This window comes from Macaca thibetana, chromosome 2 (genome assembly GCF_024542745.1).
Source record: "Macaca thibetana thibetana isolate TM-01 chromosome 2, ASM2454274v1, whole genome shotgun sequence".
NCBI lineage: Eukaryota > Metazoa > Chordata > Mammalia > Primates > Cercopithecidae > Macaca > Macaca thibetana.
In genome coordinates this window covers 153051821-153073158 of record NC_065579.1, presented here as the reverse complement: position 1 = coordinate 153073158, position 21338 = coordinate 153051821, and the positions used below count along the sequence as shown (strand labels likewise).

Genomic DNA, 21338 nt, shown 5'->3' with positions numbered 1-21338 from the left:
GGAGCCATGCACTATTCTAAATACTCTACATCTATGAAACTATTTAATCCTCAGAATTACCAGGTGAGGTAAGACTGTTATTACCTTGTTTATTTGTTTATTGGTTTATTTATTGATTGACTGAGACAAGGTCTCACTCTGTTGCCCAGGCTGAAGTTCAGTGTCTCAATCACAGTTCACTGTAGCCTTGACCTCCCAGGCTCAAGCGATCCTTCTATCTCAGCCTCCCAAGTGGCTGGGACTACAGGCACAAGATACCACACACATGGCTAATTTTTTAACTTTCTAAAGAGACATGGTTTCACTATCTTGCCCAGGCTAGGCTCAAACTCCTGGGCTCAAGTGACCCTCCCATCTTGGCCTCCCAAAGCGCTGGGATTACAGGCAGCAGCCACTGTGCCCGGCCCATTACCTTCTTTTATACATGAAAAAACTTAGGCATTGAGAGGTTAAGTATCTTGTCTAAAGATTCACAGAACAGGATTCAAACCCTGATTTCTGATGTCAAAGCCCACATTCTATACCACCAATCTAAACTGCCTGCCTCCTCTATGAATGAGTTAAAGCCACCCTTTCTTCCACTACACATCACATTTGGCAAATATTTAGAGTTTTGTATTGCCTAGAGAAAGAATACATTTTTCTTCATAAGATTACACTCTTACTTATCTCAAGAGGACCATGAGATAACCAAAGGACTCTACAGCTTTCTTTTCTGCTTGGGTAAAATAAGACACTTACTTATACAGATGCCCCAGAGGCCTACTGAGATCAACTTGGAGAAATCTTAAGAGGCTCAAAAAAGAGCTGGGACTGAAATCAGATAAGACCACTGACTCAAATATTTAATTCCTGTGTATACTCACACTGAAAGCACTGTCTCAGACATCCCAGTTACTCTATACAAGTACTTAAAAGCAGGAACCAGGCTGGGTACAGTGGCTCACTCCTGTAATCCCAGCACTTTGGGAGGCCGAGGCGGGTGGATCACCTGAGGTCATGAGTTCAAGACCAGCCTGACCAACGTGACAAAACCCCATCTCTACTAAAAACACAAAAATTAGCAGGGTGTGGTGGTGTGTGCCTGTATTCCCAGCTACTTGGGAGGTTGAGGCAGGAGAATCACTTGAACCTGGGAGGTGGAGGTTGCAGAGAGCCAAGATCGTGCCACCACACTCCAGCCTGGGCAACAAGAGTGAAACTCTGTCTCAAAAAAAATAAAAAATAAATAAATAACTAAAAATAAAAGCAGGAACCAATACTCATCTCTGTACCCAGGTAGTATCTATCTATGCTTTGGAAAAAGCATGTATTTTATAGGTGTAAAACTTTACTGAACCCCTTGATCAATACTTGAATTCTTGGCCATCATAAGAAATATTGCATATGAAAATGTTTTTACTTCAAAATTGGATATTGTTTATACTTAAGATTTCTCATCACCTGTAGCAGTGTGCGACTGTGATACGGGATAGATTCTTTCCATTCCAAGAAAAGGATTAAGACGCTTTTCTCGCTGAAGGGGAAAGACCACTTTGGTAATAGCATTAGTGATTCTTCTCCATTCTAATATCAAATCTGGTAAAGGATGTAATGCCTTTAATTTATTTAAAACATCCTGCCAAAAAAACATAATAAGGTAAGATTGAATTCTTGTCCAAATTCCATAGCAAGTTAGAATCTCTTTTCTGTAAATAATACAATCTCAAAATTAAATTTGAGAGTAATATCTACAACTCAAAACTCTTACTTGGGTTTTTTTTTTAAACCACCATATTGATAAAACTATAACTACAGTTTATAAAATGCAAATGTGGTAATACTGAGCACTATCAATTTAAAACTACCTTTTTCAAAAAAAATCAATGAATTGTCAGTCTAACAAAGTAACTGCCCCCACACACCCCACCAAAAGTTTATTTTACATCATCTGTTTTCTTTATGCATTTTCCTCCTTCACTCCTCACATGACTGGAAGTATACCAGTTGTTTTTGTGCTTGCCCGGATACTTAATATGCTTTCCATATGAAGGTAATCAGGAGACATTTATTTTTAAAAGTTTGAATTTTTCATACTATAGACTTTCAGTGAACTATTAAGGAACAGAAACTTGTGAGTTAAAAAGCCAGTGAGATTAAATAAAAAAATGTGCTATTGCCTGGAGCTAAAGAAACTTCCTAGGAGCAGACAAATCATAGATAACGGTATAAGGACCACAATTCTACACAAGGGCAACTTGGATAGCTCTATGGCTATATTTTCTACCCTATTTTTCCCCTGAAACATCAGTAAAAAGTAAAATTAAGCCCTTTCTTCCATCCCACTAATGCATATAGTTTCCATGGATTATGATTAACAATTTTACTTTGAAATTAGCAGATTAAATTCTTAAATCAGGGCCTGGTGCAGTGGCTCATGCCTGTAATACCAGCACACTGGGAGGCCGAGGCAGGAGGATCCCTTGAGGTCAGGAGCTTAAGACCAGCCTGGCCAACATGGTGAAACCCTGTCTCCACTAAAAATACAAAAATCAGCCGGACATGGTGGCTCAACTTTATAAACCTTTATACCATGTTAATGATAGGAAGGAAGGACACAACTGCTAACTTAGATTATGATTCAGATGTTCCATGCTGGAATATCTCCACAGAATTTGTGGGCTACCAAACCACAAACCAATGTGTTAATTTATATCTGGGTAAATTCAAATGGTAGGCTAAGATCTTGATTTCATCAGCATTCTTTCTAGACACCAAAATGTTAAAAGCAGTTTAGGTTCTGCCCTGCTCTGTGACTGCCCCAAAGAGCACCTTACTAGTGCTGAACTGTCTTCCCAGCCTTAGCTTGCGTCCATTGTCATTCCCTCTTCTGGTGGAACCCAGAGTTTTCTTGCTGCCTTGGTTTTTCATCTCTCCATTTGGGGGCAACTTCAATTCCAAAAATAAAACCTGCAAGAAATTAATGCCTCTTTAGTCAAGAATGAAACTTGCAAGGACTATCATTTAGAAAATATTTTAAGTTATTTCAGAAAACAATCTCTACAGTTCAACATGGATTGAAATAATGTTTCTCCGGATAATTTGGAATTACCACATTTAATAAATGATGGCAATGAAAATGTATATGTCAGGTAGTCGATCCATATTCTAATTAGGCACTATCAGATTAACACTAACACAGGCCTTTTTTTTTTTTTTTCTTGAGACAGGATCTCACTGTCACCCAGGCCAGAGTGTAGTGGTGTGATCACAACTCACTATAGCCTTGACTTGCTGAGCTCAAGTGATCCTCCCACCTCAGCTTCCCGAGTAGCTGGGGCCACAGGCGTGCACCACCATGCCAGGCTAATTTTTGTATCTTTGGTAGAGACAGGATTTCGCCATGTTGGCCAGGGTGGTCTCAAACTCCTAAGCACAAGCAATCCACCCACCTCGGCCTCCCAAAGTGCTGGGATTATAGGCATGAGCCACCACACCCAGCCAGCTTTTAAGCAGTCAGGAACACAGGCATGTATATACGTTGTGCTGAGCAACTGGCAAACAAGTTATTAACATTGAGACTTATTGCTGTAAGAATTGTGAGCTCTCCTAAATGAGCCTGTTCAATCAGTTAAGCCCCATAGATCAACATGGAAGCTTACATGGCTATTGTCTCATTACAAAAATCAGAAAACACTAAAGTAGGAAGGGGTTTAAAAAGTCATCTAGTACCACCACCACAATGCTGGGCCCTGACAGTCCCTAGGCACAAAAAGTTAGGAGAAGGTGGCCAATACAATGTGGCAATAATGAATGCTAGAGAGGGCTGGCAGCACCCACTGAAGATACCAGGACCACGCTGTGCAGAAGGTGGAAGATCCCATGTAACACTCACAAGCTCAGATTAGAGGGGATGAAACTAGGGCAATTCAGAACATTATCTACTATACCTAATCATTCACTTATATATTTTGAGTGGGTTTTAATGAACCTTGAATTATTTTCCCAGTAATAATTCTAAAAATTGAAACTATTTGTGTAAGCACAAGAATTTTTCCCACAAGTTGGGCCAGGGATGGAAGGGAAGATAATCCCTGTGCTTCCCTAGAATAGTAATGATGACAGAAATAATGATCTGGTTCCAGTTTCAACTGGGGTCTTAGGAATGAAAGGTACTGAGGCTTTCTGCAGATGTCAGTAACTACTTAGCCCAAGAACTATGTTACACAGATGTGAACATATGCATGTATAGGGATTAGGGTTGCCACACATACCAAACAAAATTACAAAATGCCCAGTTAAATTTGAGTTGCATGGGGCATACTTATACTAAATTGTTATTCATTGTTTACCTGACATTCAAAATTTTTTATTGACAAATTATAGTTGTATACATTCATGGGGTACAAGATGATGCTTTGATGTAAGTATACAATGTGGTGTGATTAAATTAAGCTGATTAACATATTAATCACCACACTTAGACCTATCATTTTTTATGGTAAGACATTTGAAATTTACTCTCTTACTTTGAAATATATAATACATTATTATTGACTATAGCCACCCTGTGTACAATAAATCTTAGAATCGATTCCTCTTGTTTATCTGAAACTTTGTACCCTTTGATAAACAATTCCCCATTCCCCTATCTAAAACTTTATACCCTTTGATTAGCAACTCCCCATTTCCCCACTCCCTACTTCCCCAGCCTCTGGTAACAACTGTTCCACTTTCCACTTCAAGGAGTTCAACTTCATTGGATTCCACATATAGTGAGATCATCTGAAACATATGGTACTTATCTTTCTTTAACTGGCTTATTTCACTTAGCATAACATCCTCCAGGTTCATCTATGTTTTCAAAAATGACAGGATGAAATACAAAATTGAAACTGGATGTGCCATATTTTATCAGGCAACCCTAGTACAGGTATCGAAGGGTACACGAATGGCAGTATAGGAGAAAAAAATCAAGTAACTGGATAGGAAAAATAAAACACTATTAAAGTAACAATAAGGCAACAAACCCAGGAAGAGAGACCCATTATGAATAAAGACAACACAAAGATCTCAAGTTATATATGTAGAAGTTCTTTAGCTTAAGCTTTTTTTTTTTTTTTTTTTTTTGGTGAAGCTTTCAGAATTAACTGTGAAACTTCTCATACAAATTACCTTCCAGGTAACTGCCATTTTGACATGCAGGACTAAGAAGAAGCCAATATCAAAGGTCCTTTACTCTTAGTCCAGGGTTTGCTTGAGACCTATAGCTTACATGCTTTCAGGCCCATCTGAATCACAAGGGCAGCAATTCCTGCCTTGCCCCAAACCTACTTGTGCTGAAACAGAGATTCTATATTTTCTATAAGTTCCCTATGTAATTTTATGTGCAGTCAGCTAGGTATTGGCTTGGGGACTTTAAAAGCGGATACCAAAAAGAAAAAAAAAGGGCACCACTAAATTCAACACATGAATAAGAGAAATCAAGTTCCTCATTTTCTTTAAAATATGTTAACGAAGGAACAGAAAATCAAATACTGCATGTTCTCCCTTATCAGTGGGAGTTAAATGAGAATTCATGAGCACAAAAATCCCTTTTTCATTTAATCTCAGAAAAATGTCCAGTTTCGTATTCTATAGAAAGATGTTAGGGCAAGCAAGGAAGGGGTAAGGGCTCATGAAATGACTAACTTTCTGGAGAAATAGCTATGCTGTCATGCAACCACCACTACCAATCATTTCTTCAACAAATACTTAGTGAGTCCCTCCTCTGTTCCAGGCAAATCTCCTTCTTGAGGAGCTTACTTTCTAGAAGTCCTCTTTATTACCTTCCTTTATTTGTAAATTATATCTGTATATAATTATAATTTATAATCTGTATAAAATATACAGATATAATTTACAAATTAGATGCTAGAATATCCCCAAAGCAATCTGGTTAACTGGCTGTTTCATTTTAGTGATCTTTAGTGTTCAGGTAAATACACACACACACACACACACACACACCCCCCACAATCATTTTAACTCTAAAAATTATCTATATCCCTATCCCCATGATACAACCTCAGCGATGTCATCTGAACTGGTGAAAGAAAAACTGTGGCCAGCTAGTTGATAGGCCTGGGTCTCGATTGCATCCAGCTTGGCTTGCATTATGTGTTTCTGACTTTCACATTCTGCAGTACTAAAGCCAATTCCATTTAGTTCGAGCAAGGCCAAGCAGTACTGAGAGGGCATTTCCACCTTACGGAAAACATCTGGAAGAAAAAAGAAAATTGAAATGTTAATTCATTGGCTAAGTGGCTAGATTAGCAGCCTTACTTAAACTATACAGAATTCATCTAGAAAAATCCAGAAACGCTACCAATGTATCCTTCAGGAGCCAGTCTCCCAAGCAGCATCCTCAAGCCAACAATGAAAGGTGGAAAAGTACAGGCTAGTTTAGCACTGGACAACTATCCTTGTCTCTGCAGAGAGTAGAAGAGTTGGCAATCTTATGACTAGTCTGGATTACAAGAGACTATATTTCTCCAAAGATGTTTCTGCTTCTACTCTTAGCAGGAGCATAACAATCAACCTTACTTTGAAATCCAAAATGCTCCAAAATCTGAAACTTTCTGAGCACTGACATGACACCACAAGTAGGACAGTCCATACCTGACTTTATGTGACAGGGCACAGTCAAAATGCAGGTGTACAACACAAAGTTTATTCAGCGTCTCTAAAGAAAAAAGTCCCTCTTTGCCCCATTGTTTCAATATCTCTTTTCTGCCAGACAACCACAGACTGCCTACATGAGTGACTGAGACAGTGACACCTTTGCTTTCTGAAGGTTCCGTGTACACAAATTTTATTTTGTGCACAAAACTATTACATTGTATAAAATTATCTTTAGGCTATGTCTATAGGTATATATGAATTCTACATTTAGACTTGGGTCTCATCCCCAAGATATCTCATTATGTATATGCAAATATTCCAAAATCCAAAAAAATCTGAAATGTAAAAACACTTCTGGTCCCACATTTTGGATAAGGCAGACTTAACTTATATATTAAAGGCCCTGAGAGGACCTGAAGCAAAGACAACTATTTAATTTTATTTTAAGTGAAAGTCCCAAACTTATTTGACCATTAAATCCTTTTTTCATATAATACTTCTTAACATCTTGAAAAGTAAGCATCCATGGAATGTACTATAGGAAATGCTGTCCTAAATCATTAAGAAAGAATCCCTAACACTTCAGCTTCCAGTATTGAGTCACTAGGAATCTGAGCAACCCTGGCCCACCCTCCCCAGCTCCACACAAGCACATAATTTGAGGCACTGCTGGTCTCAATTAGCATGAGAAATCTCCAGGGACACCCATAACCACCATGAAAAGCAAAGAAACAAATGAGAGTTACTGGCTTCTAACCACCTGCAGAAGGTACGAAGCTGTCAGAGCCTGGCTTTAGAAGCCTGGAACTAGTGGAGAAATTCATGTTACTTGAGACTAGAGAAATAATGAACTTGGGTCAAAACAGGAACAATTGGAGAAGCACAAAGTAAGACTGGCAGGAAGCTAGACTGCATCCATAGCCATTAGGAAGGAGCAAGGTCGTTATGGGAATGGAATTCCATAGCAAAAAAAGTTAAGGGGATATGGATCCTTGAAACAACAACAGGATGAGGAGCTGAGTCTCAGACTCCTGTTCTGAAACAAAACTCTCAAAGGTTACTGTGGTCCTTGGATGCAGAGTAGTGTGGTACCCAGCAGAGGCAGGAGCAAAACCTTTCTAAGGGAAGATTTCCCCACATAAGTCCTGCAGGGATCCTTGATCATAATAAATCCTGTATGAACTCACAAAAAATGTGAAAAATACAAGACAGCAAAGAAATGTGAATAGTACTCAGAAGAAACAACCAAGAACAAATTCAGATCCCCAAAATGGCAGATAATGACTAGTTAAGAATATTGCACAACTGTGAATGAACTACTTACAAAACAAAAAGTGACTAGAAACAAAGTAAAATAGTAGGAAAATAGAGAACAAGTGTGTATCAATAATCATAATAAGCAGAAATACATCAATGATCACAATAAATTGGCAAATTTGCAAAAAATATATATATATATGGTAAGCCTGAAAAATAAATAAGCTATACTTTGTTTATAAGACATGTCTGAAGATAGGAACCTAAAAAGGTTAAAAGGGATAGAAAAAAGCTATATGAAGTAATATTAAGAGAAAGCTGATGTTGCCATATTCATATAAGAAAACAGACTAAGAATAAAAATTATTATTTGTTATACAGATGGTCATAATACAATAATAGAAGGTTTAATTCACCAGGAAGACAAATCAATTTTAAACACATACACACCTAATAAAATGGCCTCAAAACAAAACTGATTGAATTACAGGGAAAATAAGACATAGAATATTTTGAAAACAACTTTGACTTAACAGACATATAAAATTGTGCATCCAGAATTAGAGTACACATTCTTTTGTGTGCACATAGAGCACTTACACAATAGTTCAAGTTTTAGATCATTAATTGTTCTCTAAAAATTTCCAGAATAAGTATTATATAACCATGTACTCTAACTACAACACAATTAAGTTTAAAGATAATAAAAATACAAAATAAAAGTTTCTAAATATTTAGGAATTAAAAATCATTCTTCTAAATAATTTTTGAGTGAAAAAATATACCAGAAATCTAAAAATATCTAGCATGATAAGAATATTATATATCAGGCCAGGAATAGTGGCTCACACCTGTAATCGCAGCACTTTGGGAGGCAAAGGCAGGAGGACTGCTTGAGGGCAAGAGTTCGAGACCAGTCTGGGCAACACAGCAAGACCCCCATCTCTACAAAAAACAAAAAAAAAGTTGTGTGTGTGTGTGTGTGTGTGTGTGTGTGTGTGTGTGTGTGTACACATCCAAATTGTGGAATACAATAAAAGTAGTGCTTTGAGGAAAATTTATAGCCATATATATATACATTTTGTGTGATACAGATCCTCACTCTATTGCCCAGACTGGAGTGCAGTGGCAGAATCTCTGCTCACTGCCAACTCCGCCTCCGGGGTTCAAGTTATTCTCATGCCTCAGCCTCCCAAGTAGCTGGGATTACAGGTGCATGCGACCACACCCAGCTAATTTTTGTATTTTTAGTAGAGACAGGGTTTCACCATGTTGGCCAGCTGGTCTCAAACTCCTGGCCTCAAGTGATCCACCCACCTCAGCCTCCCAGAGTGTTGGGATTACAGGCGTGAGCCACTGCACCCCGCCACCTTATATTCTTAAGTTAGAAAAGAAAAAAAAAATTTGAGAAGTAATGGTTTTAAGGTCAAAGAGGAATATTGAAAAAGGACTACAAAATAAAGTAAGGGGAAATAGATAATTTAGATGTGGACAGAAATCAAGGAAATAGAAAACAAAAGTAATAGGAAGAATCAAAGACAAAAGTTGGTTCTTTGAAAAGACTAGAAAATTGGCAAAATTTCAAGTGACATTAAATAATAATATTATGAAAGAAAAAGAGGATATAACAAATAAACCAGAGATGTAAAAAAGAGAGACTTAGCAATAGCTGTATACCAATAAATTTGAAAATTTAGATGAAACATAAATTCCTTAAAAATATATAGGTTGGGAATGTCACAGCGGAGTAATAAAAAGAAAAAAAAATTGGAAAAAAATAGATATATATAGCTTACCAAATATACTCAAAAAGAAATAACTGAATAATCTTACAGTTATTAAGGAAATCAAAGTTGTAGTAAAAATATCTTTCTATATCAGATGAGAATACCTCCTGGCTAACAGAAAAATTTTAAAAATAAAACGTATCTATATCTCTTTCTACAAAGAAATAATTATATTCAAACTAAATCTGATAGCTGTCTACATTCTCTCCCAAAACTTCCCTTATCTCAATGCACTTCAATTCTTGAATTCTATGAATAGGAAAGCATTAACAATGTATAAAAATGCATTTAATACCTCCTAACCACCCTTTTTTTTTTTGAGATGGGGTCTCACTATGTGGTCCAGGTTGGTCTCAAAATTCTGGGCTCCAGTGATCCTCACACCTTAGACTCCTGTGTAGCTGGGATTACAGGCAGGAGCCACTGAGCCAGGCTAGCCATACATTTTTGAAAGTGCAGAAAAAAAGGAGCTTTCAAAAGCACATTGAAATGGTGAGAGTTAAAAATTATAATAATCAACTAACATAATAAGCACCTGCTCTATGACGAACACTGTCCATATTATATTCACTATCTTATTTAATCCTTAGAACAACTTTATAAGAACCAGACTTACAGTTTCAGTAGTTTGCCCAAAGTCCCTCAGCTCGTAAGTGGATAGTCCAGATCCAAACCCTAGTCTGTATGAACTCATCCATCTATTTTCTAGTACCTATTGATCAGTCAATAAATTCAGTCATCTCCTTACAATGAAGCCAAATTTGTTCTACTTCACATCTCTATCATAAGCATCCGTTAAGCTCTCTGTAGTCAGGGTGCTCAATCTGGGCCAGCAGATAACAATGACAATAAATTCATGTTATTTGCTATGAGGGAACAAAGAGACTCTCATGACTATCCTTTGCTGTGAAAAAACATCTGTTGGTTAACAGTTTCAAAAAGAAAAGAGTTAACTCTTTGAAATCCATTAAGGATGTCTTCTAAGTGTGAATAAAAATTATTTGATAAAGTTCAAATATAAAATTAGCAACAACTGCATAAATGCCATTTTGTAATTTTCTTCACACAAGGGCCAGAAGTCAGCAAATTATGGCCAAACTAACACTAGATGCATGTTTTTGTAAAGTGCTATTGGAAGACAGCCATTTGTTTTGGTCTTGTCTACAGCTGCTCTTTTGCTACAATGGCAGAGTATTCGTGATAGAGATTGTTTGGTTCACAAAGCCAAAAATATTTACTTACTCTCTGGCCTTTTACAGAAAAAAAGCACTAGACAATCCAAAGGTAGGATTTACATAAATACGTGATTTACCCATTTTTTATAAAGAGTGGCTAAATCTCTATCTCTAATCTATAACATAAAAATGCCAGAAACTTGGTTTTTACCTTGAAGGTTTTCCTTCTGCAACAGAGAGTTGAGCTGATTCATAGAGTTGAAGATGAGAATGGACTCCACAGATGCTCTGTATCGCCCAGAATGCTCACTGCCAGCATTTAGCCCCAGGCTTTGAATCCCTTGGCTGGTCTCCATCCCTTCTAGGAGTGGAAGCTCATGAGGAAGAAAACTGGTAACTATGCTATGAAGAGTCGGCTCCTGAGAATCTGGATCTAGTAACCAGCATGCCACCTGAATGGGATAGCAATGAGAATATTTTCCTGATTTTTTTCGAAGACACTTTTGTACCTCTAAATGAAAAGGGAAAAAAAGAAAGCTTATTTCTAACCTCACTCATTTTCATTTAATATTTATTCAGTGGTTTTCCCAGGAAAGGAGAAGTAAAGAATAATTGTAACAGGACTCATTTTTGGTAGCAATAACAGCAATGGCTTTCAAAGAAAGAAAAGTTGTAACTATTCCATTACTACAATGCTCAGGCCGATCCAGTTTAGCAGTAGGCTTGACAAACAAGTGTGTCTCAGCAAACTCAAACCATGCGTCTGAAAATGAAGATGGACTCCTCCACTAGGCTAATTTGGGCTAAGCTACTGTAATAAAGATGGGCTACTGTGAGGTTTTAGGTATATTTAGTTCTTTCAACACCAAAAGAAGTGAGGTATCGGGTGCGGTGGCTGCCGCCTGTAATCCCAGCACTTTGGGAGACTGAGGCGGGTTGATCACCTGAGGTCAGAAGTTCAAGACTAGCCTGGTCAACATGGTGAAACCCTGTCTCTACTAAATATACAAAAAATTAGCTGGGTGTGGTGGTGGGCACCTGTAATCCCAGCTACTCAGGAGGCTGAGGCAAGAGAATTGCTTGAACCTGGGAGGTGGAGGTTGCGGTGAGCTGAGATTGCACCAATGCACTCCAGCCTGGGCAGCAAGATCAAAACTTTGTCTCAAAAAAAAAAAAAAAAAAAAAAAAAAAAAAAAAAAGAAGTGAGGCATAAATGTTTTACCATTAAAAGTTTATATCCAGAGTTTCAGAAAGCCTCTAGACTTTCCCCTCAGGATGGGGGGTTTGTCACCAGAAAACCATCCAATTATTCATTTGATTGCCATTTCCAACCTCCTCATGAGTAGGAGTCCTGTAGTTTCTAATACTAGATCAAGCAGATCATTAACTGGATTAGAATAAGGGAATCTAAGCCCTGTTCACAATTCTGACAATTACTTTACTATATGACTCAATTATTTCTTTTGTAGGTTAAGAATAAAGTTTTATAGGGGAATACTGAATGAAACAGTCTCATGTAAAGGTTAACAGGTTTTTTAACTGAGTCATCATTATGAAGAGTGCATCAAACTTTGCTATTATAAAGGAAAGTTCTCAGGAGCCAGTAAGGGGATTTGCCTCTATGCTAAATGGCCACTAACTACAATCCTTTTTGACATCTTATTCACACTCTTTTCCAATTTTCTGCCTCCACCCTTATGAATATTTAAAACCTTCTGCTATCATATACCTAAATCTGTTCTCATTTCACTTCCAATTTACTATTAGACAGAAAACTTAGGACTTATGACCCAAATTAAAATTTTTTCAAAATCTCTGAGGAAAGACATAAACTTTAGGGCTCCAAATTTGTGACATCTCTGTTTTTATCTACACAGAGATATTTGGTGCATGATATTCTATTCTGGGTAGATGAGATTATTGAATAAAGAATTGACTAAAATTCTTAAGCTGCATTACTGAAGCTAAGGAAATACCAAGTCATTTAAGAATTAACACTAAAAATGTTGTTTTAAGTATATAAAAATTAAATAAGACATAGAACCTTAGGATCTTCATAACTTTGCTCCAAGGAGATGCCACAAGAAAGAAGAAGAATTTTATAGCTCTGGATGAAGTCATAGATGACAACAGAACGTTCTTTATCAGATTCCTTTCGCAAGCAAGATTGAAGGTGCCATATCCTGTCTTTCAAAGTCAGGCTTGGATCTAGAGAAGGTGGAACCAAACTGGCACTAATTTCTTAAAAAAAAAAAAAAAAAAAGGGAAAAAACAGTTTTAAGGCAAAAACTACATGTTTTCATTTGAAGCAGCAATCTTTAGTAGAAAGACTGAAAAAGACTAGAAGCCTAAGGGTCTGGTTCCATGTGACGAGTAATTCAGCATCTTATCAAGGTCATATCAGCTATGTAGATGAAGTGCATCATAATCTAAAAATTATGGTTTGGGCTAGAAGATTTTTAATGCTCTACTTAATTAGGTGGGAGAAAATATTAAGCATTAATACTTCTAAAAACAAAATTTCCCAGAATGAGGAGTTAAAGACAGGAAAAGTATTTGGAAATAAATTTTAAAGAGAGATTTAGTATGAACAGATACTATTCTATCCAAATAAAGAAAAAGCTTAAGTAACTACTCACCCCAACATATTTTCCTGCAAAACAACTGAAAATAGTTCATGCTTACTAAGGAACAGACACTATACAGCATCCTTTAAAATGTTTCCTTATTAATTTTGCTCCTGTCCAAAACCAACCTATCAGCTGGAGTATCCAACAACCACAGTCAGATCACAGGGTATTTCCAGATTACATCCTTTCCATTCCAAAGACTTCTCCAAAGTTTATATGATTCGACTACTATAGACCTCTAGCTCAACGATCCCTCTAGATGAGTTTCAGACCCATTCAATGGGAGGACAGAAGACTGAAAATAAACCGCCATACTTTAGTCTTCAAAAGCAAACCCTGAAAATGGCAAGAGAGTTCCTGAGGTTTCACTGCCCCCTCAGAGGAAAAACCCATAGCATTAATAGCCTCATGTGACAGGCAGGGAGAAGTAAGGAAGTGCTTCTTAAAACATTAATTATAGTTAATATATGCAATAACGTACATGCCAGCTGCTCTCCAAAAAATTACAAGTTTTGCCGGGCACAGTGGCTCACGCCAGCACTTTGGGAGGCCGAGGCGGGTGGATCACCTGAGGTAAGGAGTTCAAGACCAGCCTGACCAACATGGGAAAACCCTGTCTCTACTAAAAAAAATACAAAATTAGCCAGAGTGGTGGCACATGCTTGTAATAGCAGCTACTTGGGAGGCTAAGGCAGAATCGCTTGAACCCAGGAGGTGAAGGTTGTATTGAGCCAAGATCAGGCCATTGCAAGCCAGCCTGGGCAATAAGAATAACACTCTGTCTCAAAAAAAAAAAAAAAAGAAAGAAATTTAAACTCTAAAAATAAATCCTAGGTAAATATCAGGAAATTATTCTCAAAATATAAGATCACTACCCTAATGGATGTTACACTAATTACATAGTGACTTACTCAAATACTCATTACTTACCAGAATGCTTTTGTTCCTTCTGCAATGAAAAATAATAGGCATCCCTTCCACCCCAGCATACTGCCAGTCCAACCACCAAGATGTCATCACAACCTTTAATAGGAAATCCATCATCTCTAATAGGAATTTCCTGAGGTGAGCTAGCTAAGTAAAACAAAAGTGAAATAGTTAAAAATCTCTAAAAATAAAGACATTATATAAATTGTTAAAACAATTATAATAAAAAATATATCTTTGATAGGCAAAATTTCCTTAAAAAATAGGTATTTGGACAGTCATTTTAAGTATAAGTAAGATCTTTCCAGGTTTCTCATCAATTAAGATAACCGTCACTATGAAAAAGCAACCAAAGATTTGTTAAATCTATAGTGATTAAGTTCAAAAAAGAGAGGCTGCATTTCAAATTTTATAACTCAAACAAAAATACAGATCATTTGCATACTACAAATATTTTACAGCAAATTCAGCAATTCTTGGCTAAGAAACTCCAGAAAAATAAAGACTATTATTCCCTAGTGAAGTATAATTTTGTATCTAGAGTCAACATTTTTTCCTAAAATAATGTATCTCGAATTTTATAAAGGTCACGAATCAATCTGTCTTATTGATAATTATATCCCTAGTATCAGGAAAATAACTGGCACATAATAACTTAGTACATATTTATTAAATTTAGGTGAACTTTTTTATCCCTCTAGCCTCTATTATATAGCCTGATACAGAAAATGTGCTCAATTTTGTTTGTTGCATCAAAAATGGAAAGAGCTATTCAACACTAAAAGTACATAAAAGTTGTGGTTAACACATCTGCTCCATGAATTGAAAATCAGACAAATACCCAAACTTTTATGAACAAATTAATTCATAAAATAGCAAGGTTTAATAAATCTAATCAAACACCTGATTTCCACAGCAGGTTGTCAAGCTGTCTACAACTGGTCCCCACAATCCAGAAGGCAGAGTTCATGCAATAAGACAGGAATATACATAGCCTTACTTGACCAAAAGGTTCAACTCTCTCAAAACCTGGAAGGGCTCCGCAAGGTTTTGGAAGCAACATTTCCATATACAATTCATGACTATCAATGGAGGTCTAAATTCTACTCAAGATAAATCTTGGAAAATGTAGCTAATGTACACTGTGAAGAACAAAGTTCCTATTAGCAATGTACTTTTGTAATTACATAAGCAAACAAGGATATTACAATTTAATAGAAAATAATTTATGAGGCCACGCATGGGGGCTCACGCCTGTAATCCCAACACTTTGGGAGGCTGAGGCAGGTGGATCACGAGGTCAGGGGATTGAGACCATCCTAGCTAACACAGTGAAACCCCGTCTCTACCAAAATACAAAAAAAAAATTAGCCGGGCGTGGTGGCGTGCGCCTGTAGTCCCAGCTACTCAGGAGGCTGAAAAAGGAGAATTGCTTGAACCTGAGAGGCAGAGGTTGCAGTGAGCTGAGATCACACCACTGCACTCCAGCCTGGCCAACAGCAAGACTCTGTCTAAAAATAATAATAACAATAATTCATGAGGCCAGGTGCAGTGGCTCATGCCTGTAATCCCAGCACTTTGAAAGGCCAACACAGGTGGATCACTTGAGGTCCGGAGTTTGAGACCATCCTGGACAACATGATGAAACCCCATATCTACTAAAAATACAAAAATTAGCCAGGCAAGGTGCACATGCCTGTACTTCTAGCTACTTGGGAGGCTGAGGCAGGAGAATCACTTGAACTCAGAAAGTGGAGGGTGCAGTGAGCCAAGATCAAGATCACGCCACTGCACTCCAGCCTGGGCAACTGAGCAAGACTCCATCTCAAAAAAAAAAAAGGCAAGAAAAAGAAAAAAAAGAAAAGAATTCATGAGCACTGATGATTAATAAAAACCATTATGTTACAACATTAATATACCATAAAAGAACTGTCACATTCATATTCAAAATATATATTATCCTTATTTTTGTAAACTTTTATTCTAATATATATTACATGTTCCTTTTATACTGGAGGGCAACTACCATTAATTATCAATTTAGGTATGCTGAATAAATAAGGCTGTTCTATACATAAATCCACAGTGGAGATACACACTACAATTTGAACAGATTATATTTAATACCTAACATTGAGAAATCTCTTATCTCAGTCTACTAGTTTATAAACATGAAAAAATAAAATTAAAAAAGTTCTTACCTTGCTTAAACCTACCACCAATAGTAGCAGTTTTAGAAGATGTGAAACTTCTAATCTTTTCACAAGCCAGTGAGATGGAAAATCGCTTTTTGCACCGCCACTCCTTAATGAATGTTTGAAAAAGATTTTGGTCACTTGCTACATCAATTATGGCCAAACTTTCTGAACTGCTTGAGGCTGGAGTTAACTGTAATCCATCCTGTGATAACTGAAGTGAAAAGCCTGTGTCACTAATAGGGTTGTTGTCTTTGAACCCATTTCTACTCTCTGGACTTAAATCGTGGTTTTTAATATCTGAAGGTGAGTCAAATAAATAACTTTCACCAGGTTGTAAAACATTATTAGTTTTCCAACGGTTTACAGGTGTTTCAAGAATCCCTGGAAATGTCAGCTTAGAAGCAGACGTTGGAACGGGTGTAGGAGGAATGAGACCATTATCATCAACTATATCGCTTTCTTTACGAGGTAAGAGGGATGAGGTTTCACCATGATTGGCATTGTTTTCTAGAATCTCAATCTTGCTTTTTACTTCACTATTAGAAGAAAATGAAATTCCCTGCACTTGGTTTGTCTCCAAGTTTGAAATAACTTCTTGTTCTTCATTTAACTCTGTATTTTTTCCATTCAAACTAGACAAGTTTATAGTCACTGATTTTAGGTTTTCATTTTCTAGTGGACTGGACACTTTATCTAAAATCCTTTGCAGTCCTGGACTTAGATCAAATGATGCCCCTGACCATATGAATGAATGATTTTGCCTGGTCCCAGTTAATTTTGATTTTTCAGCCCTTTCATCTTGATCTCCTCCATCTTGATCACCTTGGTGGTGCTCATCAAGTACTGGATCATTTAGTTCTAATGCTCTAGGATATACTACAGTATGATGCTTCTCTTGAACAGGAAATATATCCGCATTGTCCAAAGCTTCAACCATCTGAACAGAATCCATTTCTGAAAATATAACAGATTCATCATTGGAAAAAGTCAACTGCTGGCAGGTATCTTGATTCTCATTTACATTTGATTTTTTAATTAGGTCTTCTTGTTGTAGACACAGAGAATCACTAAAATGGTGTGATGTTACTTCTGAAGGAAGGGGTTCTTTCGTTTGCACATCAGGTAATTGTTCTTTTACTAGATAGTCATCACTGAAACTATCAAAGAGTAAACTATCACTCATATTCAAACTTGTTTCAGGAACTGGAAGACATTCTCCTTCTATACCAGTGGGAGTTCTCTTTTGAGGAATCAGAGGTATAACTGGTTTCACAGTTTCTTGTGTTTGATAACCTTGAAGAAAACTATTTAATTGAGAATCAGTAACAGAAAGTTCATTCTTTTTAAAACAAAGACCATTTTCCTCCAATAGTATTGGAGAATGGAAAATTGGGCTTTCTGGAGTCAGGATATCAACCCCATGTGAATCAGTGCTTTGTTTCAAAGTACCTACAGTCTTAAGATCCAAATGATCTATCTTAGTCACGCCTAGAGGATGCTGCTTAGCAGGAAAAGGAATGTGACACTCTTTCTGAAAAGAGTTCATCAAGTTCTGTTGGACTACGCTTTTCTGCATTATCCCTGCTGCCAGGTTGGTGTCCTTTGCTCCTAGTTTGGTACTTTCAGTTGCCATCTGTTGCATTATTTTCTCTGACTGAGTATCCAGGTAGAAACTATCTTCAAAATCACAGTCAGAAATATGATTATTTCTAGTTTTGTTTGTTGTGTAAGTACCCGTTTTTTCTTGTAGTCTAGAAATATTTAGAAAATTCTCATGCTGGCCTCCTGATTTGCTAAATGCTCCAGTTGATGGAAGTACTTCACTGGGTATCGCAGTTCTGCTTATATCATCTCCTAATGCCTGAAAATGACTTGGTTTATTTTCCTCCGTATTAAGCTTTATCCTTTCACAATTAATAGTAACATTTGAGTCTCTATTTATGTAACTACTGACTGCTTCACAGGGCATTTGTCTCTCTATTATATTTTTCTGTTTGGTAAAAGTGCTTGTCTGTTCATGAGATTGCTTTTGCGGGTACTGGTTAATTGGATCGGTGTCACAGTGTTTCACATAAACATTCTGGTTTTTTGAATCATTTTGTATCAGCACTTCATTTATTTTTTCTGCCTCAACAGCTACTCCTCTGCCCTTTTCACCAACCACACTAGTGGCCTGACAAGTCACATTTTTACTCTGAGATCCTGTGACAATATCTTCCACAAAATTGTCATTAGTTAGTGTTATGTTCCGTGAACAACTTTGCTTTATTTGTAATGGGAATGATGTTTTGTTATCTTTTTCCTTACCACTCAAAGATACATTTTTATCAAATGGCCCTGAATTTCTAAATTCTGTATTCTTCTCATCTAAGGTAAATGGGTCTTCACAAAGACTAGGATTAGACAGAGTCTGTCCCTGTAAATGGATTCTACATGCTCCAGAGTCTTTCAGGGGGCTGCTGTCCCTAGATTGCTTTAGATGCTTTCTATGTTTCCAAGATCGAAAACTTCTGCTCATCTTTTCTGAATTGAAATTCAAAGGTGCCTTTTTTGTTTTCTCTGAAAAAGTCTTAACAACTTTCTTATTGCTTGTTCTCCCCTCATTCTGAGAGGCTCCTGGCTTCTCTTTATTTATATCCAAAGAGGCCCATTTTCTTGCTCTGAAAATGGAATGTCTCTGATGTTCTTGAATCCCATCCTGGAAATTACAATTAAAGGAACTTGTATGCTCTCTACTTTTATTTAAGTCTTGCACTATATTTGGTGAATGCTTAATATAAGAATCACTAAATATTGTGTTACTTTTGTTCTTTGATGTTAATTTTTTATAAGAACTCTTAGTTTGGGATATAAATGTGTGTTCCTTTACTTCTGACTCACTGTGAGTCAATGAACATGTACTAGAATGTAACAGGGCACAGGGATTCCATTGCACTCCCATTTCAACTAAGTCCTGCTGCAGAATCATTCTGGCTTCTTCCACTATAAGGGCTGCTGCTTCCCTTTCAGTTAAACCTTTTCTGCCAGTCACCCAGATAGTTCGCATATTCCGACGTTCTTCAACTGCTTCCTCTTCCTCATCCACTGCCTTCCGGGCACTACACAAAGAGATAGGAAAAGACAGAAATGAATTCATTCATTCGTAAGGCAAATATTTATTAAACATTCAATCGGAGCTGTTCTAGGAACTGAAAAATAGCAATGAAGGAGAGAGAGAAATGTATCTGCTCTCATGGCACATTCTAGCTGGGGAATTCAGAAAATAAAGGTTTAAAATGCATTCTATATTACCTGGTGATGAGTTGTATACAAAAATGAGGCACCAGAAAGGGGTGGGTGGTTCTGTAGCTTTTAAACGGCATAATAAAGGAAGGCTTTGCTAAGACAGATTCTTTAAGTAGAAGCCTTTAAAAAAGTGAAAGCCATAAAACTTTCATTGAAAAACATCCAGCCAGGCGCGGTAGCTCACGCTTGTAATCCCAGCACTTTGGGAGACCAAGGAAGGCGAATCACTTGAGGCAAGGAGTTCGAGACCAGCCTGGCCAACATGGTGAAACCCTGTCTCTACTAAAAATACAAAAAATCAGCCAGGCATGGTAGCAGGTACCGGTAATCCCAGCTGCTTGGGAGGCTGAGGCATGAGAATCGCTCAAACCTAGGAGGCATTACAGTGAAACAAGATCACACCACTGCACTCCAGCCAGGGCAACAGAGCAGGACCCTGTCTCATTTAAAAAAATTTTTAAAAGGCTGTATGCAGTGGCTCATGCCTGTAATCCCAGCACTTTGGGAGGCAAAGATGGGTGTATCACCTGAGGTTAGGAGTTCAAGACCAGCCTGACCAATACGGTAAAACCCTGTTTCTACTAAAAATACAAAAATTGGCCGGGTGTGGTGGCATGGGCCTGTAGTCCCAGCTACTTGGGAGGCTAAGACAGGAGAACTGCTTAAACCCAGGAGGCAGAGGTTGCAGTGAGCCGAGATCGCACCATTGCACTCCAGGGTGACAGAGTCTCGCTCTGTCTCAAAAAAAAAAAAAAAAAAAAGACAAGAAAGAAAACAAATCCTCCTATACAATACACAATATAAACTCTGGACAAAATATATGAAGGGACTAGAAAATGAACAAAAAAGAAAGCAGAAACTGGAGGGGGGTTGAGACTTGCAAGAAAGAAATGGCAGTGGGTGAATTTTCACTTTTTACCTGAAGGCAGGGTCCAGTCAATACCCTGTAGGTTGGCTAAAAACTTAGATAAAAACCTGGAGTTCACTGATTGACAGAAGTCAGAAGAGAGTTAAGAGTAACTACATTAAGGAGAATGACGTAAACACGGGAGGCGGAGCTTGCAGTGAGCTGAGATCCGGCCACTGTACTCCAGCCTGGGTGACAGAGTGAGACTCTGTCTCAAAAAAAAAAAAAAAAAAAAAAAAAAAAAAGAGTAACTACATTAGTTGGAAATTGAAGGCAATATAGAACAGATAACTAGTGAAGAACAACTCCTAATTCTTCATATAAACTGTGCCCAAATCTCTGACTGACCTCTAAACTGTGCAAGTGTGAACAGATTCCAAGTGGTCAGTTAAAATAAACCAGGGGTCCTCAACCCCCGAGCTGTAGACCAGTAACAGCCCATGGCCTGTTAGGAACTGGGTCGCACAGCAGAAAGTGAATTATAGGCAAGGGAGCACTGCTGCCTGAGCTCTGCCTCCTGTCAGATCAGC

The 21338-nt window shown here is 37.5% G+C and overlaps 1 protein-coding gene across 5 annotated transcripts in view; it reads right to left on the bottom strand.

The window, feature by feature from the left end:
• POLQ (DNA polymerase theta) overlaps window positions 1-21338 on the bottom strand; it is a 107029-nt gene that overhangs the window by 32283 nt on the left and 53408 nt on the right. For all 5 annotated transcript variants that reach the window (XM_050781875.1, XM_050781877.1, XM_050781876.1 and 2 more), the window contains 7 exons: window positions 16620-19714; window positions 14422-14565; window positions 12906-13102; window positions 11073-11313; window positions 6046-6239; window positions 2812-2949; window positions 1444-1618 (listed from right to left, as the gene is read on the bottom strand). In XM_050781875.1, coding sequence (XP_050637832.1) covers window positions 1444-1618; window positions 2812-2949; window positions 6046-6239; window positions 11073-11313; window positions 12906-13102; window positions 14422-14565; window positions 16620-19714 — 4184 coding nt within the window. The remainder of the gene's footprint in view (window positions 1-1443; window positions 1619-2811; window positions 2950-6045; window positions 6240-11072; window positions 11314-12905; window positions 13103-14421; window positions 14566-16619; window positions 19715-21338) is intronic.